This window comes from Scyliorhinus canicula, chromosome 16 (genome assembly GCF_902713615.1).
Source record: "Scyliorhinus canicula chromosome 16, sScyCan1.1, whole genome shotgun sequence".
NCBI lineage: Eukaryota > Metazoa > Chordata > Chondrichthyes > Carcharhiniformes > Scyliorhinidae > Scyliorhinus > Scyliorhinus canicula.
The window spans coordinates 93,408,933-93,435,038 of NC_052161.1; the positions used below are offsets into that span (position 1 = coordinate 93,408,933).

Consider the following 26,106-nt stretch of genomic DNA (forward strand, 5'->3'; position numbering starts at 1 on the left):
GAGGGTTAGGGAGGTGGAGAGGGTTAGGGAGGTGGAGAGGGTTAGGGAGGCGGAGAGGGTTAGGGAGGTGGAGAGGGTTAGGGAGGTGGAGAGGGTTAGGGAGGTGGAGAGGGTTAGGGAGGTGGAGAGGGATAGGGAGGCGGAGAGGGGTAGGGAGGCGGAGAGGGGTAGTGAAACGGAGAGGGGTAGTGAGGCAGAGAGGGGTAGTGAGGCAGAGAGGGGTGGCGAGGGGTAGTGAGGTGGTGAGGGGTAGTGAGGTGGCGAGGGGTAGTGAGGCAGAGAGGGATAGTGAGGCAGAGAGGGATAGTGAGGCAGAGAGGGGTAGTGAGGCAGAGAGGGGTAGTGAGGCAGAGTGGGGTAGTGAGGCGGAGAGGGTTAGGGAGGCGGAGAGGGTTAGGGAGGTGGAGAGGGTTAGGGAGGTGGAGAGGGTTAGGGAGGTGGAGAGGGTTAGGGAGGCGGAGAGGGTTAGGGAGGTGGAGAGGGTTAGGGAGGTGGAGAGGGTTAGGGAGGTGGAGAGGGTTAGGGAGGCAGAGAGGGATAGTGAGGCGGAGAGGGGTAGTGAGGCGGAGAGGGGTAGTGAAACGGAGAGGGGTAGTGAGGCAGAGAGGGGTAGTGAGGCAGAGAGGGGTAGTGAGGCAGAGAGGGGTAGTGAGGTGGCGAGGGGTAGTGAGGTGGCGAGGGGTAGTGAGGTGGCGAGGGGTAGTGAGGCGGAGAGCGGTAGTGAGACGGAGAGGGGTAGTGAGGCGGAGAGGGGTAGTGAGGCGGAGAGGGGTAGTGAGGCGGAGAGGGTTAGTGAGGCAAAGAGGGGTAGTGAAACGGAGAGGGGTAGTGAGGCAGAGAGGGGTAGTGAGGCGGAGAGGGGTAGCGAGGCGGCGAGGGGTAGTGAAGTGGCGAGGGGTAGTGAGGCGGAGAGGGGTAGTGAGACGGAGAGGGGTAGTGAGGCAGAGAGGGGTAGTGAGGGGTAGTGAGACGGAGAGGGGTAGTGAGGCAGAGAGGGGTAGTGAGGCGGAGAGGGGTAGTGAGGAGTTCAGCGATGGTGTGGTGGAGGGGTAGTGAGGCGGAGAGGGGTAGTGAGGTGCAGAGGGGTAGTGAGGCGGAGAGGGGTAGTGAGGCAGAGAGGGGTAGTGAGGCGGAGAGGGGTAGTGAGGCAGAGAGGGGTAGTGAGGCGGAGAGGGGTAGTGAGGCGGAGAGGGGTAGTGAGGTGCAGAGGGGTAGTGAGGTGCAGAGGGGTAGTGAGGTGCAGAGGGGTAGTGAGGTGAAATGGGGTAGTATGGTGGAGAGGGGTAGTGAGGTGGAGAGGGGTAGTGAGGCAGAAAGAGGTAGTGAGGTGGAGAGGGGTAGTGAGGCAGAGAGGGATAGTGAGGCAGAGAGGGGTAGTGAGGCAGAGAGGGGTAGTGAGGCAGAGAGGGGTAGTGAGGCAGAGAGGGGTAGTGAGGCAGAGAGGGGTAGTGAAACGGAGAGGGGTAGTGAGGCGGAGAGGGGTAGTGAGGCGGAGAGGGGTAGTGAGGCGGAGAGGGGTAGTGAGGCGGAGAGGGTTGTGAGGCAGAGAGGGGTAGTGAGACGGAGAGGGGTAGTGAGGCGGAGAGGGGTAGTGAGGCGGAGAGGGGTAGTGAAACGAAGAGGGGTAGTGAGGCGGAGAGGGGTAGTGAGGCGGAGAGGGGTAGTGAGGCGGAGAGGGGTAGTGAGGCGGAGAGGGGTAGTGAGGCGGAGAGGGGTAGTGAGGCGGAGAGGGGTAGTGAGGCGGAGAGGGGTAGTGAGGCAGAGAGGGGTAGTGAGGCGGAGAGGGGTAGTGAGGCGGAGAGGGGTAGTGAGACGGAGAGGGGTAGTGAGGCGGAGAGGGGTAGTGAGGCGGAGAGGGGTAGTGAAACGGAGAGGGGTAGTGAGGCGGAGAGGGGTAGTGAGGCGGAGAGGGGTAGTGAGGCGGAGAGGGGTAGTGAGGCAGAGTGGGGTAGTGAGGCGGAGAGGGGTAGTGACGCAGAGTGGGGAAGTGAGGCAGAGAGGGGTAGTGAGGCAGAGAAGGGTCATGAGGCAGAGAGGGGTAGTGAGGCAGAGAGGGGTAGTGAGGCGGAGAGGGGTAGTGAAACGGAGAGGGGTAGTGAGGCGGAGAGGGGTAGTGAGGCAGAAAGAGGTAGTGAGGTGGAGAGGGATAGTGAGCAATTCTGGAGTTTGGTATCCCAATAGTTGAAGAGATGAGCACCAATGGTAGAGTGATTAAAATCAGGAATACGCAATTATGGGAAGGCCACAATTGGAGAAAGACAGATACCTTGCTAGGTTATAGGGCTGGAGGTCATTACAGAGATAGGAAGGGGTTAGGACATGAGGGCAGTTGAACAATTTTCAAATCTAACAGTTACCTTAACAGGAGTCAATGGAGGTAAGTGAGAACAGGAGTGATGGATGTGTAGTGATTTGCGTATCTGTACTGGCACAAGGGGTTAATGTATATGTAACAACCAAATAATCACTGGAGGGCAACACGAGAGACATGTATAAATAGACTCAAGCCAAGGTCCAGGTACAGGGATGAGGGACCACAAGCAGACAGAGACAGCTCAGCACAGGTGTAGATAATCATAAGTATTTCTTAATCAATCATGTTCATGTAACATGAAGTTTAAGCATTGGAGAGAGAACAAACTCACAGTTAATTTGGCAACGTTACTCAATAAAATGTTTGCTGTAATTGGAAGACTACGAGTGTTAATCTGCATCGAGTTAAAGGTCATTCTGGAAGAAGCAAGTGAGTAACTTACATTGCCTAATGCAATACAACATTACCATCAGAAATAGTAATATAATATCCTTACCAGGAGCAATGGAGGTCAGTGAGCACAGGAGTGATGGATGAATGGGACTTAGTGTTAGTTCGGACATCTCAGCAGTGTGTGGATGACATTGAGGATGCAGACAAGCAGGTTTAATTTCAGACTTTTGCCTGGAGTTACTGGGCACAGTTTGTAGTGGGGGCCAAGGACAATGGCTTCAATCTTCCCAACATTTAATTGGAGGGAATTTTTGTTAATCCAGTGCAAGCAGTCTCATAAGTTAGAGCGGAACGGTCGAGAGGTGGGACACAGTTATTCAGCTGCGGGGTTTTTGCTTGTCAGCAGTGGCTCTAGTGGCAGATGTTGACTCTCAAGGATAGTCGTGGCGCTCACAGACTGGGAAGAGAAACTGTAACACAATCACGGAGCAAATAAAGAAATAACTGAGAGTTAATTACCAGGAAATAACAGAACAAGTGTATGTCTGACAGCTTTAATCTTCAACAAGAGTGAGACTGGAACTGTAGTTAACAGCTGCCTGTCTGCTGCTGCATTCGGATTGATTTTTAGATTTCAGTAAATTGTTACAATGCAGCTTAACGTCGACACTGGGATTTATTGAATCTTGGTCTGATCTGCATGATCTTGCCTTCGTCTGATGCATGCAAACCAGCAAGATACAATCAGGCAATACCCGAACTGAGGTGTCTTCATTACATAAAGCTGTTGAATGTGTAGCTCTGTGATTGGCATGCTGTTCTACATCGCTAATTAATCAAGATGGATCGTCCGGCATCAGGGAAGGATATGCCTGGCTATGAGTTACAGATTGTGTCTGAATACAATTCTACCGCTGCTGATGGTGCTCAGAGTCTCATGCGTGCAGTTTTGAACTGCCTCAATCTATTCTGAATTCAGCACAGTGGTAGCAGTGCGATGGAGTGTATCTTTACTCTGACGATGGGGCAGCGTTGCATGGTGCACAAGTAAGCCAGACACCCGGGCCACTAACCCAAAGTGTGTTCAAATCGCATCCAGTGTGATTTTGAACTTGGTTCATTAAATAATAAGCTGGGTATCAGTCGTGTGAATCCTGAAGCTCTCATTAAAGCTCAACAGTTCCACGAAAGTCTTTCTGGGAATGGAAACCTGTTTTTCGTGCCGGGTTTGGCCAATGTGAGACTCCAGACCCGCAACAATATCGTTAAATCTTAACTGCTCTCCGAAATGGCCCAACAAGCCACTAAATTGTATTAAACTGCTCCAAGATTACAATAGTCTATGGGCGGAATTCTCAGGCCGCGTCCGCCCGGAAATTCCCGGCGGAGGTCAATGGACCTTTACATGGTCCGCGTCCCGCCCGTGGCGATCTTGCGGCGGGCGGGGCGGAAGAATGCAGCCCCATAACTTGCTGGAGTCTTGTACTTGGGTGTGAGGGAGGGGGCGTACACCAAAGGTGTGCTGGGGAACACCACCGCCGCGACCCCCCCCCCCCCCCAAGCTCCACCCAGGGATTTCCTGGGAAGGAATAAACGGCAATTGTCCAGTATGTTTAAACCAACGGGAAATTTCCCTGCACTGGGAACCATCTGATAATGCAATATTAATCACAAACTTTGGATGGTTCTGACTGTCTTCCAGCCATAGTTACCCAAAAACAGTTTGAAGAGTTAAAACCGCTTCAAACTCCTGGGTAACAAAAGCACTAACCCCCCCCCCCCCTCCCCATGGGACTCCTCCAACTGCTCCCCCTGCACCCTGACTATCCCACTGCACCCTGACTATCCCAATCCCCTGACTGACCATCCAAACCCCACACTGACCTAACCCCAGTTGCGAGGATACCGGACAGAAACCCCAATATTTTATTTTAATTTGTAAGACTGTGAGGAAAGGATCCTTCACTACATGGAGTTATTCCACACACAAATAGGAATGTGGCATCTTAAACAAACGTTACTATTATACGAATGTATAATAGGGAACAAAAAAATGGTTGAGCATCTAAATACATACTTTGGTTTTGTCTTCACGAATGAGGACACAGCCATATGCAGTGAAATCCCAATGAGCCAAATCCCTGGAAATCTTCCCACAGATGTGTTAAAAGAAGCTTTACAATAGCTGACGAGGCCTCATTTCCACATGAACAGGTCTCTATGTAACCCAACATGCCGACAAACACATATCAATAACAACAGATAACACAGTAAAGCAGGGAAAATGTCGGTATTGAATTTATTCACACCTTACCGTGGCTCGACTTGGTAAAAGGTCTGAACTTTGCATTGCGAAATGTCAGGAGTTAGCTCTGGGAAAACTTTTTCTTAAGCATCTTTTTCTGCTTAGCGTGCTGTCTTCAGATGTGTGTGACACAGTCCATCATGTCGTCAATGAGGTCAACACAAGTTTTAATGTTTCCAAGCTGCAATGTGAAATCCTGGAGCATCTGGATCTTTGTAGCAACGGCCAGGGAGACAGGTGGGCGAGTGGAAGTCCATTCATCACCAGTTCATCCATACTCGCAGGCTTTACACACCCGTTCACAGGGAGATCGCAGCGTCAAATGGTGGCTCGCCCAGCACTCCACGATTTCACGCTCATCTGTGATCGAACTTCACTTTGATTGGTCAACACGGTCATATGGCAAGCTGAGACAAGTTCGGCCAAATCGGGGATACCAATGTGGAATTTCAGTTCATTGTGGACGTTGTTCTATGCGATTCACTATTCTACCAGCGGGAATGATTAACTACTTCAAATTAACCGTAATTTGTGTCATTTGAATTTGATTGAATGCAATTTCAATGTAGATTTAGATTTATTGTCACATGTACCGAGGTACCGTGAAAATTATTTTTCTACGTACATTCCAGGCAGATCGTTCCATACATGATCAACGTAGGACATACGATAAATATACAATGTAAATACACAGACATGGCCATCAGGTGAAGCATCCGGAGTATAGTACTACACAGTAAAGAAGACACGTAGAGAGATCAGTTCAGTCCTTCATAGGGTAATTCATGGGTCTGGCAACAGAGGGGGAAGAATCTGTTAGTGCATGTTTTGTAGCACTGCTGCCAGGCAACAGCAGGGGCCCGGGTTTTATTCTGGTCTTGGTTGACTGACTGTGTGGAGTTTGCACATTCTCCCCATGTCTGCATAGATTTCCTCCGGGTACTCCGCTTTCCTCCGCAGTCTAAAGATGTGTAGGTTAGGTGGATTGGCCAATCAATGTGCGGAGTTATGGGGATAGGGAGGGGGGAGTGGGCTTCGGTAAAGTGCTCTTTCGGAGGGCCGGTGAAGACTTGATTCTGTGGTTACGATGATTTACTCAAGGACAATTAGGGATGGGCAATAGATGCTGACCTAGCCAATAGAACATAGAACATAGAACAGTACAGCACAGAACAGGCCCTTCGGCCCTCGATGTTGTGCCGAGCAATGATCACCCTACTTAAACCCACGTAACCCGTATACCCGTAACCCAACAATCCCCCCATTAACCTTACACTACGGGCAATTTAGCATGGCCAATCCACCTAACCCGCACATCTTTGGACTGTGGGAGGAAACCGGAGCACCCGGAGGAAACCCACGCACACACGGGGAGGACGTGCAGACTCCACACAGACAGTGACCCAGCCGGGAATCAAACCTGGGACCCTGGAGCTGTGAAGCATTGATGCTAACCACCATGCTACCGTGAGGCCCCTGAAATGATGCCCTCATCCTGAAAATGAATAAATTCTCAAATCTTCGGAAGATGCATCCTGTTGCTGACATTTTGCATCAAGCAGTGGAACAGAGATGAGAACAGACAAAAAGGTTAATGATGTCAAACCCCGCGCCACAGTATAATTTTTACACATGTATGAGCACACACACGATTATGATATGCATTCTGAAAACAGCAATTGTTCTGTTTAATTTACATCAATGTCTTTACCAGTTATTGTGTTGATTTTCTGTCCTATGAATAAAATCAACTTTTTATAATGCAGTATAAATCTCAATGCTGCTGTTGAGGTTTCGCTATACATTAAAAGTCCAAACAAAGTGCTGTTGCATGTGTTAGTGAGGGGAAATGAGAAAATTGAAACAGAATTATGAGGCATTATTCATGAAGCTCATTACCTGTAGCGTAATCTGTCGGTTCAAAAGCTCAGTACAAAATAGTGGCTAAAAAACTTCTTAAAGCCCCATCCATTAGATCTACAACATAGGGTATTATGAGCAAATCATTTCTGATACAAATTGTTTGAATCGGATCACTATTTCCTGAGAAAGAGCTCCATTCCATAAACTGGTTGACTGAGAAGGTTTGGGTTTAGTCCCAACACAGGTATTTCCAATCCTTGTTTCCCTAAAGTGCTGAACACGAGCGACATTCCCATGGTGCATCTGGAGTCCCTGACAGAAACCATTTTGATGCACCAGATAACAGATATTGAGCGGTGGGACAGAGGTCGCACCTGCCTTGACATCAGAGCTAGTGCCTGAGGCACAAGTACTCAGAGGTAGAGAAAGAAGAATCACGAACCACAGGGAAAAATTGTAACACATGCCTCAGACTTGTAACCAAATCCAAATGACAACGCTTAATGATATTGATACATTCCTTTCACAAGTGCTTGTTCGTGTCCCTCTGACGATGGTCCAGATTATTGCACCGATCAATAAAAACATGAATAATTTTCAAACGTAGCTGCTTTTCTTCACTTGAAAGTGTTAGACGCTCACATTATCAGTCTAGTGCAGCATTCTATTGCATGATTAAAAACAAGTGCTCAAACTGAGTGTTCACATAAACTTACCAATTAAGTACTGGGCTAGTGGCATAAACCCACCAGGAAAATAAGTGAGATGAGGCGGACAGCAAGGAAAGTGACAGCGGCCGTGTGTCCAAGCAGAAACACAGTCCCAATCACCCAGCTTACTGCTGCAACATCGTGTGCCAATTATTGAGAGGGATAAACCTGTCTCTACTATCACGTTAGAAATCTTTGCTATTTAAAAGTTAAACTGCCAACCATTACACTTTCAGCAGTTCATTAATTTTAGCAAAGAATTGGAGCCTATTTCCTGAGGCTCAGTCCATAAACCAGTCAATTTCAGCTGGCAACAAATTTATTTATGCAACAATTTAACCGTAGACCTGGGGAGCCAGCCGTTTGCCGTTCTCGGTTAGTATATCTTTTAGCAAACTGCTAATATCTATTGCATTTCTGCGGAATAACTTCAGCAGATTCTGTGACCATTATCATGGTTTTAATGTGGAAGAACTACACCGATCTCTGAGAGAAGTATTAACTTCACTGTCAAGCGATTGGCAGTGCTGTCTATAGGTGCACTGGCAACATTACAGCTGGAGGGCACCAAGCTCAATTTAATTGCATACTGCACTGAGATAATATTTCTCAAAGTATGGCAACTCATTGTCTGTACCAAGTGCAACGTGTGCCAGACTAACTGAAGCTTCTGGAAATATATCATAAATAACAATATTTCAGTATAATGATACTGTTTTTGAAGGTAAACCCGTTCGAAAGGAACACAGGACTCAGGAGTAGACCATTCAGCCCTTCGAGTCTGCACTACCACTCAGTAAGATCATGGCTGATCTGGTTGTGTCTCAACTCCTCTTTTTTTTCTGTCTCCCATGATCCTCACTCCCTCGTCGATCAAAAATCTGTCCAATTCAATGTTGAATGAATTCAATGGCCCTGCCTCCTTTGCCGTCTGGGAAAGGGAATTCCACAGACTAACAACTCTCTGAGAGAACAAACTGTGTCATCTCTGCCTGAAACAGGAAATCTTTCATTCTTAAACTGTGTCCCACATTCTCGTCTCACCCACATCTGAAACGTCGTCCTGGTGAGACCATAAGACCAGAAGACATAGGAGCAGAATTAGGCCACTCGGCCCATTGAGTCTGCTCCGCCATTCAATCTCATATTTTTCTCATCCCCATTCTCCTGCCTTCTCCCCATAACCCCTGATCCCGTTATTAATCAAGAACCTATCTATCTTTGTCTTGAAGACATTCAGTTATTTGGCCCCCACAGCCTTCTGCGGCAAAGAGTTCCACAGATTCACCACCCTCTGGCTGAAGAAATTACTCCTCATCTCTGTTTTAAAGGATCGTCCCTTTAGTCTGTGATTGTTTTTCCTACAAGTGAAAACACTCTCTGCACATCCACTCTATCCAGGCCTCGCAGTATCCTGTAAGTTTCAATAAGATCCGCCCTCATCCTTCTAAACTCCAACAGGTACAGACCCCGAGTCCTCAACCGTTCCTCATACGACAAGCTCTTCCTTCCAGGGATTATTCTTATGAACCTCCTCTGGACCCTTTCCAAGGCCAACACATCATTCCTTAGATACGGGGCCCAAAACTGCTCTCAATACACCAAATGAGGTCTGACCAGAGCCTTATACAGCCTAAGCGGTACATCCTTGCTCTTGTATTCTCGCCCTCTCGACATGAATGCTAACATTACATTTGCCTTCCTAACTGCCGACTGAACCTGCATGTTAACCTTCAGAGAATAGTGAACAAGGGCTCCCAAGTCCCTTTGAGCTTCTGATTTCCTAAGAATTTCCCCATTTAGAAAATAGTCTATGCCTCCATTCCTCCTTCCAAAGTGCATAACCTCACACTTTTCCACGTTGTATTCCATCTGCCACTTCTTTGCCCACGCTCCTAGCCTGTCCAAATCCTTCTGCAGCCCCCTTGCTTCCTCAATACTACCTGTCCCTCTGCAGATCTTTGTGACATCTGCAAACTTAGCAACAGTGCCTTCAGTTCCTTCTTCCAGATCATTAATGTATATTGTGCAATGTTGTGGTTCCAGCACTGACCCCTGAGGCACACCACCCCTCGGGATCTTTTATGTTTCGATAAGATCACCTCTCATTCTTCTAAACTCCAGTGGGTATCGGCCCAACCTGTCCAACCTTTCTTCTTAAAATAAGCCCTTCATCCCAGGAACGACTCAAGTCAACCTTCTCTGAACTGCTTCTCACACGATTATACGTTTTTTCACGTAAGGAGACCAAAACTGCACACGGTATTCCAGATGTGATCTCACCAAGGCCTTGCACAGCTGAAGTAACCCCCCCCCCCCCCCCCCACCCACACACAAACACACATTTTACACTCCATTGCCCTTTGAAAAAAAACACCAACATTCCATTTGCCTTCCAAATCACTTGCTATGCCTGCACACTAACTTTTCATGATTCATCAGGACAACCAGATCCCTCTGACCAACAAGTTCTGCAATCTCGCTCCATTTAATTAATATGTCGTTCTGCAATTCTTCCTGCCAAAGTGGACAATTTCACATTTTCCCACATTATACACAATCTGCCACCTTTCATGCTCATTTGCTTAACCTGATATCCCTTTGGAGACTCTCTACCTTCTCTTTGCAACTTCTCTCCCTGCCTATCTCAGTGTCATTGGCAAATTTAGCTATCGTACCTTCGGTCCCTTCATCCAAATCATTGATTGTAAATAGTTTAAGCCTCAACACTGATCTCACTAGTTACAGCTTGCCAACCTAAACCAATATCAATGTATCTTTATTCTCTGCTTCCTGTTATCGAAACAAGTCTCTGCCCATGCTAATATGTTACCCCCTACACCGCTGTTCTCTTATCTTGCGAAGTAACCTTTGATGTGGTACCCTATCCGATGCCTTTTGGAAATCCAATCACACCACCTCAAAAGGTTCCCCTTTCTCCACTTTGCTTATTACTTGCTCAAAAACACAATTAAGTTAAACAAAATTTCCCTTCCACAATGTCTCTCACTGATCCCATAATAATTTAAGTATCCCGTTAGAACCTCCTTAATAATTTGTTGGGATCCTTCCAGAAATATACGGAATTTTGGAAGATTATAACTAATGTATCTACTATCTGTGCAACCACTTCTTCGAAGAACCTGGTGTGCAGGCCGTCTGGTCCTGGGGACCTGTCGGCCTTTAGGTCTGATATGTTTTCCAACACCCCCTCCCGGGTGATGGTAAAGTAACTTTGGGAAGTTTTTTTAAGGTAAAAATGGACAAAAGAATATCTGTTTAACACCTCCAGCATTTCCTTGTTTACCATAATCAGTTGCCCGGATTCACTCTCTCTCAGAGGACCAACGCTAGCTATTGGTTTGGTTTTATATCACTGCCTTGCTTTTCTCATGTTCAGCTTGCTCCCTTTTTTTTAGTCATTCGTTGCTCATTTTTAAAATCTGACCAACCATTTGATCTACCACTTATCATGCAGATTTGTACAGTGTTTCTTTCCATTTTGTACAATCCTTAACTTACTTATTTAGCCACAGATGAAGCATCCTTCTCAAACAAGAACAATTGTGCCCTTTTGCTTTCCAAACCTATTGAACCACAACTATTTTCCAGAATTTCCTCCATAAATATCTATTGCTTTGAAGGTTTTGTGAACTTTTTTACTGGACCACCACCTACATAGGTGTTCAGAGAATGCGCAGGTTCAAGTGGCAGTGGGCATGAGCTTGGTACCAATCAGTCAGGCAGCATAGTCAAGTGTTGGTGATCTCCCACACTGACAAATTGCCAATCGCACTTTGTGGAAAGTAAGAAGGTAGTTCTCCTGTGTATATTCACAGTAGTATTGGCAGAGGCTTGCCTGTCACTTTGGTCAGGGTGGAATTAAATCTGGCTCGTCAAACAGAACTGTTACTTGTAAAATAAATAAAACATGTGGCACGGTGGCACAGTGGTTAGTACTGCTGCCTCACGGCACCAAGGACCCGGGTTCGATCCCAGCACCAGGTCCTCAGCGCCGTGAGGCAGCAGTTCTAACCACTATGCCGCCTGTTTTATTTATTTTACAAGTAACGGTTCTGTGTGGAGTTTAATCTTTATTATTGTCATAAGTAGGCTTACATTAACACTGCAATGAAGTTATTGTGAAAATCCCCTAGTCACCACACTCTGGCGCCTGTTCGGGTACACTGAGGGAGAATTCAGAATGTCCAATTTACCTAACAAGCATGTATTTCGGGACTTGTAGGAGGAAACTGGAGCACCCGGAGGAAAACCACACAGACATGGGGAGAACATGCAGACTCTGCATAGAAAGTGACCCAAGCGGGAATCGAACTTGCGACCCTGCCGTTGTGAAGCAACAGTGCTAGCCATTGTGCTACCATGCCGCCCATTGCACATTCTCCCCGAGTCTGCGTGTGTCTCACCCCCACAGCCAAAAGAAGTGCAGGGCAGATGGATTGGCCACGCTAAATTGCCCCTTAATTGGAAAAAAAATTTAGAACGTAAAATAAATAAATCGAGAAAAAGTCTGTGTCTTTAAGCAGGTGTAAATCCTCAACAAGAGCATAAAGGGGGGTTTTGAAATGCAGCAAAAACACAAAATTGAAATGTATAAAAGCAGTGGGACGAAATCCCCAGAGATCTCGAAGTAGTGAGTGCTTTAAATTTGTGTTTACAGTCATTTTGCCAAAATGACGATCAAAACTGTCATTTACTTTGCCCTGTCACAAAATTGCTGATGTGGATAAATAGACATTGCACAGAGTTAGCGTTCACACATTTCCTGCTTGTTAATCAGCAACTGACTGGGTTTGTGTTCAATCTTGAACGTTTGACTGGTTAATGTTTCTACCAGAGCAGCACAAACAATCGGGAGGCTCAGGGGGGTGAGACATTCACGGCATCATGGAATGGTACAGCTCGAGGCGATTCGCCCCGTCATGCCCCGTGCCAGCTCTCTGAAATAGTTATCCAATGAGTCCTGCTCACTTGCTGTTTCCCCATGTCCGTGCACATTTCCCCAATTCCCTTTGAACATTACCATGGAATCTGCTTCCAGGTCATGCATTCAGATCATAACTCCCTGTCAAAAGTGTTTTACAACTCCCCTCTGGTTATTTTATTTATTATCTTAAATTTGTGTCTTATGGATACAGACTCACCTGCCATTAGAAACACTTACTGCTTCTTAACTCTATAAAACCCTTCATCATTTTGAACATCTCCTATTAAATCTTCCCTTCAACCTCTCTGCTCTAAGAAAAGCAATCACCAATTGTGGTGATCGTGAAAACAAATCATACTTTGCAAAGAGCGAGATGTTCCGCTAATGCCCTATTTGGTTGTCTGGGACATATATTCCCACAAACGTCAAGTCGAACAGTTGTATTTGGGAAAAACAACATGGGGGCGATTCTCCGAACCCCGCGCAGGGCCAGAGAATCGCCGCAACCACGCCACGACACCGGCTTGCGATTCTCCGAGGTGCGGAGATCATTGCCATTAGCGCCGGCGCGTTTGGCAGGATGGGCGCACGGATACGACAGAGTCCCACCGACGCCATTCACCCTTGGTCGGTGCCGGCGGGAACTCTGCGCGAACGGTCGGGGGGGGGGGGGCGGCATGTGGGGGGGGGGGCGGCATGTGGGGGGGGGCTCCATCTACGGGGGGAGGGTTCCGATGGGGTCTGGCCCGCAGTCGGGGCCACCAATCGGCGGGCCGGCCTCTCCCCCCACGGGCCTACTTTCTGGCGCGGCTGGCCCCTGAACACCGACACCATGTTGATTCAGGGCTGGCGTGCTAAAGAAGTCCCCCGCGCATGCGCAGGTTGGCGTGGCGCACATTTGGCACCAGTAAGGGAGGCTGGAGCAGCGTGAACCGCTCCAGCACTGTGTTGGCCCCCTGTGGGTGACAGAATAGGTCGTATCCAGGCCCGGTTCACACCGTCGTGAAACACGACGGCGCTCACGATGACGCAAACACTTGGGCTCCATTTGGGCGAATCGCCCCCCAAATCTTGGATCTGGGAAAGCTAAGCTGAAAATATTCGACAAACATGTTAACATTGCCTTGTGAATGAATACATAGATCGGCGCAACATTCTAGTAACAGAACTGAAAGATTCATTGCACCTGTTGTCATCCCATCTATTAGCAGCGTGTGTATAGCCTTGACCTTTCTGCACAATGCAAACTGGGAAGGTGCCCGAGCCTCAGGTGCATCGATATATTGCAATGGGTCAAAATGAACTCTTTCTGAGCTGAGCACAAGAACCTGTGGTTCTTTGTAAGAGCTCTCACAAAGAGGAGACAGAAGCTCAGTTGTGACTGTCAGTCATACGTTGCCTATGAATATAAAATTGTGGGGTTTGAATCCCACTCCAGAACCGGAGTTCTGATGTCAAAAGCTGTGGGTTCAATTCTCGTACCAGCTGCGGTTATTAATGCAGGTCCTGCCTTCTCAACCTTGCCCCTCGCCTGAGGTGTGGTGACCCTCTGGTAGAATCGTCGGCAGGCAGCATGGCGGCGCAGTGGGTTAGCACTGCAGCCTCACAGCACTGAGGTCCCAGGTTCAATCCCAGCTCGGGGTCACTGTCCGTGTGGAGTTTGCACAGTCTCCCCGTGTTTGTGTGCGTTTCGCCCCCACAACCCAAAAATGTGCAAGCTAGGTAGATTGGCCACGCTAAATTGCCCCTTAATTGGAAAAAATGAATTGGGTACTCTAAAATTTAAAAACAAAATCACCCCCAGTCAGCTCTCAAAGGGGAGAGCAGCTTCTGGGACTGTGACGATATTTACATTTTAATAACTCAAACCCTGACTGCCCTGACTACGATAAAATCGCACAGCACTATTTCAATAAGGACTTTCTGCTGTCATTTATTAGCCCATGTCATGTCTACATATGCAGATTTTTATGCTTCATATGACCATTTTCTGCACTTGCCCTTCCAACATATCCTGTTTATAATGTTAGGACATGAATGTTCAACGTGATTGCTGCCTCTTCAATCTGCGATTTTAACAGACGGTTTGCTTTTCATGGAAATCTATTTCTCTGTGGGAAAAATAATTCTTCAAATCTTTTGGCTTTGTTGAAGTTTGCAAGTCTTACATGTCTGCTCTTAGATTCTAAGATCATAGCTAAAGTTCAATCACCTTTTCTCTTTTTGCACTGCCTGGATCTTTCATTACCTTACTTACGTGGATCATGTTCCTGCTCAACGCTCTTTACTTCAGTAGAGGTAAGGGGAAGGGCCAGACAAAGACTAAGTGAGGTTGGAGCTCCGTGGGCAGTATACAGTCTGCATGTTAAGTGTTCCAGGACTGCTTCAAGGACAATATTTGGCATTGCTGGAATTTTTAAAAAACAATTATACCATACGTCAGGAAGATATGCTGCAATTCAGACTTGTTACCGTTTGAGTTACAATGCACAATGGCATGACAGCAGTGTTCGTTTCAGGATTTCCAAAGACGCTTATTTCATGGGCAAGTAAAAACGTTGTGCTTTTTACCTCTTCACTGAAACTGTCAATGTCAACTCGCACCAGAGTCACTGAGTTGCGGCAAATTGTAACGGAGTTACCTTGCTGCAACAGATTTTGTTTACTTTTGGATTGAAATTTGTGGCGTGGAGCAAAGAAAGAGAAATGGGAGGAATTGTAAATATCAGGAGCAGCCCAACATTAGCATTTGCAGTAACGGTATATACAGCAAGGTACTATGTCATGTGGAAGGAGGAAATAAAGAAGTCAGGAATAGGGAGGAAAACAGCGATGTCCCTCAAATTTTTAAATGAGGAACAATTCTAAACATTTCCTCCACGTTCAAAATGTAACCCTTATTCACGTTTTTTTGTCATTAAGCAGTGTAAGCACTCCTGTGTCCATTGTCTCCATTTTCTAAAGGCTCAGTCTTCAGTGAAACCTAGTTCATTTTGATGCTTCACTTATTTGTCAGCCTGTATTGTCACTTGTCTTCAAAACGTTCAATTTTCTCACACATATTCAAGTTATCATTTCTTTTTGGGTTTGGGTCGGCTGAGAATAACTGTCTGCAGCTGTCCCTAATCCCTGATATAATTAAATTGTGCACAAAGCACAGCGGCAGACAGTGATTGCAGAAAGCAAGGAAGCCACTTCAGGGCTGGTGCATCTTGAGTCTGCCTCTGAACGAGCCAGTCGGGTCGGGTGAGAATCCTGACTGCTGTCACTTTCTGGGGTTGGTGAGTTAAAGGGTGGAACTAGAAAGGTTCCAGAGTATTAAACATTGCAGCTGGAGTGGGCATCACATGGAAACTTGTATCTTAAAAGCGCAACAAGACCAATTCCTGCGACCTGCATTACAATTCCTTGTCAATGATAACTTCTGGACAGCCAACAGCAAGAATATTGAATGAACACACTGATCCATTCCCCACACATTAACTGATGTACCACAATCTGCAGTATGAACATGCCAAGCCAACGGTTATCTAGATACCTAGGTTACATCGGATCAAAGAATGGTTACCATGCATAAAGAGGCCATTCAGTTCTTTGTGTCTGTGCCGACTCTCTGCAAGAACAGCTCTATGAGTTCCACACCAGCTCTGGCCCCCATTGCTCTGCAAATACTTTCTCTCCAGGTGTTTACTTAATTCTCTTTTGAAAGCCACAGTTGAACATCCACCACATTATCAAGCAGTGTATTCCAGATCCTAACCACTCGCCGTGTATTAACGCTTCTCCTCGTGTTGTCATCGCATCCGTTGCAAATCACCTTAAATCAGAATCCTCGGGTTCTGTGGTGCGCAGAATTGGACATACTTCATCCGTTGAGACAAACCAAAATCCCACCTGCGTCTTTAACCACTCTCTCAACCTGCCCTGCCATCTTTAATGATTTGCGTACATATACCCCAAGGTCCCAATGTTCCTGCACCCACTTTATTTTATATTATTTCTCCCCATTCTTCCTACCAAAATGTATCACTTCATGTTTCTCTATTAAATGTTATTGCCATGTTTCTGCCCATTCCACCAGCCCGCCTTTGTCCTTTTCAAGTTTAAGTTTAAGTTTAAGTTTAAGTTTAAGTTTCAAGTGGGCAGCACGGTAGCATGGTGGTTAGCATCAATGCTTCACAGCTCCAGGGTCCCAGGTTCGATTCCCGGCTGGGTCACTGTCTGTGCGGAGTCTGCACGTCCTCCCCGTGTGTGCGTGGGTTTCCTCCGGGTGCTCCGGTTTCCTCCCACAGTCCAAAGATGTGCGGGTTAGGTGGATTGGCCAGGCTAAATTGCCCTTAGTGTCCTAAATAATATATAAGGTTAATGGGGGTTGTTGGGTTACTGGTATAGGGTGGATACGTGGGCTTGAGTAGGGTGATCATTGCTCGGCACAACATCGAGGGCCGAAGGGCCTGTTCTGTGCTGTACTGTTCTATGTTCTATGTTCTATCTTTAGTCATAGAGATTTACAGCACGAAAAAGGCCCTTCCTCCCATCGCATCTGCTCTGGTCAAAAACAACCACCCAATTATTCTAATCCTATTTTACAGCACTTGGCCCATTGCCTTATGTGCCTTGGCATTGCAAGTACACATCTAAACACTTCTTAAATGTTATGATGGTCTCTGCCACCACCACCCTTTCACCACCTTCTCATAGTTCACAAGGCTTCTACGTTCTGTGTCATCGGCAAATCTTGGAATTGTGCTCTGTACGCCCGAGTCTCGGTTATTGACGTATCTCATGAAAAGCAGTGGTCTTATACTGACCCCGGGGAACCCCACTGTAAACCTCCCTCCAGTCAGAAAAACAGATGTTCAACACAACCCCTTTCCAGTCATTCAGCCACTTCACATCCATGCTGCTACTGTCCGTTTTATTGAGTGGGCTTCAATTTGCAGACTATTACCCGGCGTTTTCTCAGATACCTTTTGGAAGTCCATGTACACTACATCCACAGCGTTACCCTCTGTGACACTTCCTGTTACCTCATTAAAAAGCGCAATCGAATTACTCAAATAGGATTTGCTTTTAACAAACTGCGCTGGCTTTCCTACATTAATCCACATGCGCCCAAGTGACTGGCCCAGATTATCAGCACTTAAACCTTTCCAGCCATTGAGGTAAAACTAACAGACCGACAGTTGTTTGGTTTATCTTTACATGCTTTTTTGAACAAGTGCAACATCTGTAGTTCAATCACAAAGAATGTTGCAGCAGAAAAACAGGCCATTCAGCCCACCTAGTCAATACAGTAATGTGGTTCACTCTTAAAATGCCCTCAAGCCATTCAGTTCATGGGCTATTAGGGATGGGCAATTACCTGGTCACTGGCCCAGCCAATGACACCCACATCCCAAGAATTCAAAACAGCTGCTAAAATCAGAAGTGAAACTGCAGACCTATTGACCAATCTTTTTCATATAGCAATCCACTCTCTCAAAAGTCACCTGACCCATGAAGCTGCTGTGATACAGCGAGGAGACCTGACATCATAATAGGACAGTCGCTAACCGGTATCAAATGTGGAATTCAGGATAAATTCTCCACACACAGAGTTGTGAGCAAGTGAAAACCTCTGTCACATGGATGAAACAGAAAGCACTGGTGTTTGCTTGAGGGAGAAGGAGATTGAGGAGTATAGAGCAGAATGGGAGTTTGAGTGAATTACAGCTGAACCGGGTAAACACAGAAAAAAACAGTGTCTCTCGTCACAATGTTACATGAATGTGTTCAGTACAAAATATCAGCCACCATCTCTTAGTATGTAGAATACAAGCTGCTGCTTCTCACACCATTCCAGTTTGTCTCAAAGTCCCAGGTTCCCATTGGCAGTCCCAACCTTAAACATCTCTGCTGCCTCACCAATCTTTGGCAGAGGTGCTTCACTGGATAGCGGCAGACCCTGGGAGCAGAAACATAATCCAATTACAGGAGCAAAGTCAGGGTCGAACCTGGGGGCAGGAACCTCCATGCCCTGTCTTTAAGAAAGCCTGGAGACACTCACAATCTGCACAAGTATTGCAGCAAATGGCACAGGCTCACTTCATCTCAGAAGAACATAAGAAATGGAGCAGGTGTATGCTATTCAGCACTTTGAGCCTGCTCAACCATTTAATATCATCACAACTGATCTTCTGTTTCCCGTCATATTCATCAGTCACCCCCCAACCTTCAGGCAACATTCTCCAATTCCTCCCTCACCCTTTCTCTCTCTCTCTTTCTGTCTGTCTCTCTCACACACACAGAAGTCCCCCCCCCCCTCACTCTCTCTCCCTCACAGTTTCTACTTCACTCTCTTTCCCTCACAATTCCTCCCTCTCTTTCCCAAACAATTTCTCCCTCACTCAATCTCAATTCCTCCCAAACTCACACTCTCTCACAATCCCTCCCTCACTCTCCCTCACTTTCGCAATCTCTCCCTCATCTTCTCTCACAATTCCTCCCTCACTTTCTCTCACAATTCCTCCCTCACTCTCTCACAGGCATACGCACAATTCACCCATTCATCTGGCTCCCCATTTCCTCACTCACTCCCAATTTCTGGGTGGATGAATTTCCAATCGAACTTTAATGAATAATCTGGAACCACAATACAACCAAATGATCTGAAGCATGTCGAGAGCCGCAGAATGAGCGCCAAGTCTTCTATCCGAGAGAGGAAATCTCTTCTCCATCAGGGGAACACATTTTTCACAATCTCAAATTCCCCACTATTAATGATCAACCTCTTCAGCAGAGACACACAATATATTCACTGTACACAATACGCTATTGTGGGAACACAACTTTGAGGTTGAAATCGTCTCTCTGGAAGTTGCTGTTAAAATCAGGGAGAGTAAAGAGCAAGCACCTCCGAGCCGGAGAATAAATTCCACCCTGAGAGGTGGCAGGAATCCGGATTGCCTCCATCATTCCCATACAGCAGTCACTGAAACCTGTCTGGATGCTCACACACAAACTCCACCTTCAGCAACATTTCATCAGCAAACTGCAAAACTTTCACTTTACAAAGGAATAACCCAAAGCGTGACTGTACCTTCCAGGGCAGAAACAGCAGGAAATATCCAAAATATCCACAAGATGCCCATTGTGGGAGGCTGTGTGGATGATGTGGAGTTTCTCAGAACCACAGCGCAGCAACTGCCTGAACCATCCCGCAGTCAGAAGCAGCAGGGGCAGCACATTAACCAGCTCCAGAGGGGGAGAGCTTCCTCAACAATAAACATCCCTTCAACTGCACAGAAAATATCACTGCACCGCAGACACAACTGACAGCAATACACATTCTGCAAACATATTTCTAATTGTAAGCAGAAAGAAAATAAAGGCAAATGCGAAAGATTTAATTCCAATATTATCGCGTGCTACCCCCGGCCATAGTAGTACGTACCATAGCTGTCAATCACCCAGATCTGTCTGCTTCAGGCTCCGTTTGCAGTCTGGAATATTTACTGAGTGTGGGGCTGGGGGAAGAGGAGGAGAGAGCTCAGTCTGGAGAATTTACAGAATGTGGGGCTGGGAGAGAGGAGCTCATTCTGGAATATTTACTGGATGTGGGATTGGGAGGGAGGAGCTCAGTCTGGAATATTTACTGAATGTGGGATTGGGAGAGAGGAGCCCAGTCTGGAATATTTACTGAATGTGGGATTGGGAGGGAGGAGCTCAGTCTAGAATATTTACTGAATGTGGGATTGGGAGGGAGGAGCTCAGTCTGGAATATTTACTGAATGTGGGACTGGGAGGGAGGAGCTCAGTCTGGAGAATTTACTGAATGTGGGATTGGGAGAGAGGAGCTCAGTCTGGAATATTTACTGAATGTGGGACTGGGAGGGAGGAGCTCAGTCTGGAGAATTTACTGAATGTGGGATTGGGAGCGAGGAGCTCAGTCTGGAATATTTACTGAATGTGGGACTGGGAGAGAGGTGCTCAGTCTGGAATATTTACTGAATGTGGGACTGGGAGAGAGGAGCTCAGTCTGGAGTATTTACTGAATGTGGGATTGGGAGAGAGGAGCTCAGTCTGGAATATTTACTGAATGTGGGACTGGGAGGGAGGAGCTCAGTCTGGAATATTTACTGAATGTGGGATTGGGAGAGAGGAGCTCAGTCTGGAATATTTACTGAATGTGGGATTGGGAGAGAGGAGCTCAGTCTGGAATATTTACTGAATGTGGGACTGGGAGGGAGGAGCTCAGTCTGGAATATTTACTGAATGTGGGATTGGGAGAGAGGAGCTCAGTCTGGAATATTTACTGAATGTGGGACTGGGAGAGAGGAGCTCAGTCTGGAATATTTACTGAATGTGGGACTGGGAGAGAGGAGCTCAGTCTGGAATATTTACTGAATGTGGGATTGGGAGAGAGGAGCTCAGTCTGGAATATTTACTGAATGTGGGATTGGGAGAGAGGAGCTCAGTCTGGAATATTTGCTGAATGTGGGACTGGGAGGGAGGAGCTCAGTCTGGAATATTTACTGATTGTGGGATTGGGAGAGAGGAGCTCAGTCTGGAATATTTACTGAATGTGGGATTGGGAGAGAGGAGCTCAGTCTGGAATATTTACTGAATGTGGGATTGGGAGAGAGGAGCTCAGTCTGGAATATTTACTGAATGTGGGATTGGGAGAGAGGAGCTCAGTCTGGAATATTTACTGAATGTGGGACTGGGAGGGAGGAGCTCAGTCTGGAATATTTACTGAATGTGGGATTGGGAGAGAGGAGCTCAGTCTGGAATATTGACTGAATGTAGGACTGGGAGAGAGGAGCTCAGTCTGGAATATTTACTGAATGTGGGATTGGGAGAGAGGAGCTCAGTCTGGAATATTGACTGAATGTGGGATTGGGAGAGAGGAGCTCAGTCTGGAATATTTACTGAATGTGGGACTGGGAGAGAGGAGCCCAGTCTGGAATATTTACTGAATGTGGGATTGGGAGGGAGGAGCTCAGTCTGGAATATTTACTGAATGTGGGATTGGAAGAGAGGAGCTCAGTCTGGAATATTTACTGAATGTGGGGCTGGGAGAGAGGAGCTCAGTCTGGAATATTTACTGAATGTGGGACTGGGAGAGAGGAGCTCAGTCTGGAATATTTACTGAATGTGGGATTGGGAGAGAGGAGCTCAGTCTGGAATATTTACTGAATGTGGGATTGGGAGAGAGGAGCTCAGTCTGGAATATTTACTGAATGTGGGATTGGGAGAGAGGAGCTCAGTCTGGAATATTTACTGAATGTGGGACTGGGAGAGAGGAGCTCAGTCTGGAATATTTACTGAATGTGGGATTGGGAGAGAGATGCTCAGTCTGGAATATTTACTGAATGTGGGACTGGGAGGGAGGAGCTCAGTCTGGAATATTTACTGAATGTGGGATTGGGAGAGAGGAGCTCAGTCTGGAATATTTACTGAATGTGAGACTGGGAGAGAGGAGCTCAGTCTGGAATATTTACTGAATGTGGGACTGGGAGAGAGGAGCTCAGTCTGGAATATTTACTGAATGTGGGACTGGGAGGGAGGAGCTCAGTCTGGAGAATTTACTGAATGTGGGATTGGGAGAGAGGAGCTCAGTCTGGAATATTTACTGAATGTGGGACTGGGAGGGAGGAGCTCAGTCTGGAGAATTTACTGAATGTGGGATTGGGAGCGAGGAGCTCAGTCTGGAATATTTACTGAATGTGGGACTGGGAGAGAGGTGCTCAGTCTGGAATATTTACTGAATGTGGGACTGGGAGAGAGGAGCTCAGTCTGGAGTATTTACTGAATGTGGGATTGGGAGAGAGGAGCTCAGTCTGGAATATTTACTGAATGTGGGACTGGGAGGGAGGAGCTCAGTCTGGAATATTTACTGAATGTGGGATTGGGAGAGAGGAGCTCAGTCTGGAATATTTACTGAATGTGGGATTGGGAGAGAGGAGCTCAGTCTGGAATATTTACTGAATGTGGGACTGGGAGGGAGGAGCTCAGTCTGGAATATTTACTGAATGTGGGATTGGGAGAGAGGAGCTCAGTCTGGAATATTTACTGAATGTGGGACTGGGAGAGAGGAGCTCAGTCTGGAATATTTACTGAATGTGGGACTGGGAGGGAGGAGCTCAGTCTGGAATATTTACTGAATGTGGGATTGGGAGAGAGGAGCTCAGTCTGGAATATTTACTGAATGTGGGATTGGGAGAGAGGAGCTCAGTCTGGAATATTTGCTGAATGTGGGACTGGGAGGGAGGAGCTCAGTCTGGAATATTTACTGATTGTGGGATTGGGAGAGAGGAGCTCAGTCTGGAATATTTACTGAATGTGGGATTGGGAGAGAGGAGCTCAGTCTGGAATATTTACTGAATGTGGGATTGGGAGAGAGGAGCTCAGTCTGGAATATTTACTGAATGTGGGATTGGGAGAGAGGAGCTCAGTCTGGAATATTTACTGAATGTGGGACTGGGAGGGAGGAGCTCAGTCTGGAATATTTACTGAATGTGGGATTGGGAGAGAGGAGCTCAGTCTGGAATATTGACTGAATGTAGGACTGGGAGAGAGGAGCTCAGTCTGGAATATTTACTGAATGTGGGATTGGGAGAGAGGAGCTCAGTCTGGAATATTGACTGAATGTGGGATTGGGAGAGAGGAGCTCAGTCTGGAATATTTACTGAATGTGGGACTGGGAGAGAGGAGCCCAGTCTGGAATATTTACTGAATGTGGGATTGGGAGGGAGGAGCTCAGTCTGGAATATTTACTGAATGTGGGATTGGAAGAGAGGAGCTCAGTCTGGAATATTTACTGAATGTGGGGCTGGGAGAGAGGAGCTCAGTCTGGAATATTTACTGAATGTGGGACTGGGAGAGAGGAGCTCAGTCTGGAATATTTACTGAATGTGGGATTGGGAGAGAGGAGCTCAGTCTGGAACATTTACTGAATGTGGGATTGGGAGAGAGGAGCTCAGTCTGGAATATTTACTGAATGTGGGATTGGGAGAGAGGAGCTCAGTCTGGAATATTTACTGAATGTGGGACTGGGAGAGAGGAGCTCAGTCTGGAATATTTACTGAATGTGGGATTGGGAGAGAGATGCTCAGTCTGGAATATTTACTGAATGTGGGACTGGGAGGGAGGAGCTCAGTCTGGAATATTTACTGAATGTGGGATTGGGAGAGAGGAGCTCAGTCTGGAATATTTACTGAATGTGAGACTGGGAGAGAGGAGCTCAGTCTGGAATATTTACTGAATGTGGGACAGGGAGAGAGGAGCTCAGTCTGGAATATGTACTGAATGTGAGACTGGGAGAGAGGAGCTCAGTCTGGAATATTTACTGAATGTGGGACTGGGAGAGAGGAGCTCAGTCTGGAATATTGACTGAATGTGGGATTGGGAGAGAGGAGCTCAGTCTGGAATATTTACTGAATGTGGGACTGGGAGAGAGGAGCTCAGTCTGGAATATTTACTGAATGTGGGATTGGGAGAGAGGAGCTCAGTCTAGAATATTTACTGAATGTGGGATTGGGAGAGAGGAGCTCAGTCTGGAATATTTACTGAATGTGGGATTGGGAGAGAGGAGCTCAGTCTGGAATATTTACTGAATGTGGGACTGGGAGAGAGGAGCTCAGTCTGGAATATTTACTGAATGTGGGATTGGGAGGGAGGAGCTCAGTCTGGAATATTCACTGAATATGGGATTGGGAGAGAGGAATTCAGTCTGGAATATTTACTGAATGTGGGACTGGGAGGGAGGAGCTCAGTCTGGAATATTTACTGAATGTGGGATTGGGAAAGAGGAGCTCAGTCTGGAATATTTACTGAATGTGGGACTGGGAGAGAGGAGTCCAGTCTGGAATATTTACTGAATGTGGGGTTTTGAGGGATGAGCTTGTTATGAGGCAGGGTTTAGACAACACCAAAGTCTATCATGGAGTTCACTTCATCTGCAACTGTTGATGGCTTTTGATTATGAGGAGCACAAGGTCCTACTCTTCAGGTGTTGTGCGTTGGAGGCCTGAAAACACTTTTAATCAAAAACAATGTTTATTCTGCAAATGTAGTTAACATTTTATAAACACACACACAATGAGCACTTTATCATCTACAAACATACACCCCCCCCCCCCCCCCCCCCCCCCCCACACACACACACACACACAGCTACTGGTCTCTGGAAGAATATACCCCTCAATAACTTCCCTTTGAACTGTCTCAATTTGATAACAACATCCAAGACCAGTAAAACCCTTTTTAATAAAACACTATGTTTGAATTCTTTACAGAAAGCAAGTATCACTTTTAAATTATCAGGTGACCTTTTAACATATAGTGAGAGATGTCATAATATGCACTCATACACATCATGAGGTAAAGACAGGCAGTGATAGACACCCATGTTAGCCAATCAATACACAGGACAGAACACAACCAATCACCAGACAGAACATTAAAGAGAGGGCTTCCCACTAGAAAACACACAAGGTATCAGCACTCCGCCTCTTTCCACTGGTGACAACTGTAGTGACAGTCAGGGTGTATATATTAGTTTGCACCTTCTACACATGGCTCAAGGCTAGCCTGGTCTAGTTAGTTAGAGTTAGTATACTTAGAGTAGGAGAGTGTCAACACACGGCAAGCTGTGTGCCTTGTTACAGAAGTTCAATAAATCTTATTGAACCAACGTCTAAGTTTGGTGTCTGCTTTCCAGTCTTACTGCAATCAGTTGCAGTCCGTGTTACCCCAGGGTTAATAACACGACAAGAGAGACCAAAATAATCCTTCTTTGTCTGAATGCAGCACCCAACTGTTGAAAACAAAAGCAAACCCCACAACCACAAACAGCTCCCAGCTCAAAACGAGAATAAAAGACAGAATCACAGCCCAGTGCCACCCACACAATTACATCACTGAAGCTACTTATTAAACACACATTTCTTAAAGGGACATTCCCATGACACCTCCCCCAAGAAAAACAACTAACCCATCAACTTCAAGATGGTTTCATTTTTCACCTTTTCACTTTCCTTTTAGAAAATGTGGCAACAAATATAGTTTTAAAAAACTAAACAGGCAATCAGTAATAATAATAGTCCATTTTATTTCTTCTTCTTCCACCGTCGAACTTGCTTCTCTTCGTTACATTCGTGACAAAGCATCGGCTATCACGCTTTCTTGTCCTGCCACATGTATAAGTTTTAAACAAAATAGCCGGAACAATAAACTCCAGTGAAACAATCTGGCATTGTTATTCTGGAATCGCTCCGAAAACGTCCATGTATTATGATCAGTATATATAAAAGTTTCAGACAAATTGCTGGTCATACATGTGAAAATGTTGCAAAGCCAGCACCAAGCTCAAAGTCTCCTTCTTAATTGTTGAATATTTCCTCTGGTGATTATTCAATTTCTTTGAAAAATAACCAATATGCCGCTCTATTCCTTTGTCGTCTTCTGGTAAGACCATCTCACCTACGCCCACTTCATTCGCATCAACAGCCACGTTGAATAGTTTTGTGTAATTTGGGGTGGCCAACACAGGAGCAGTGGTTAACACAGCCTTGAGGCAGTCAAAGGC

At 46.5% G+C, this 26,106-nt stretch overlaps 1 protein-coding gene across 2 annotated transcripts in view; it reads right to left on the reverse strand.

Annotated features, from left to right (window-relative positions):
• The window catches only part of LOC119979364 (ephrin type-B receptor 2), a 715,489-nt gene extending 695,762 nt beyond the window's left edge, over positions 1-19,727 (reverse strand). For both annotated transcript variants that reach the window (XM_038821482.1, XM_038821481.1), the window contains exon 1: positions 19,615-19,727. In XM_038821482.1, the coding sequence (XP_038677410.1) occupies positions 19,615-19,666 (52 nt within the window). In that variant the 5' untranslated portion in view covers positions 19,667-19,727. The remainder of the gene's footprint in view (positions 1-19,614) is intronic.
• Between the last annotated feature and the right edge of the window lie 6,379 nt (positions 19,728-26,106).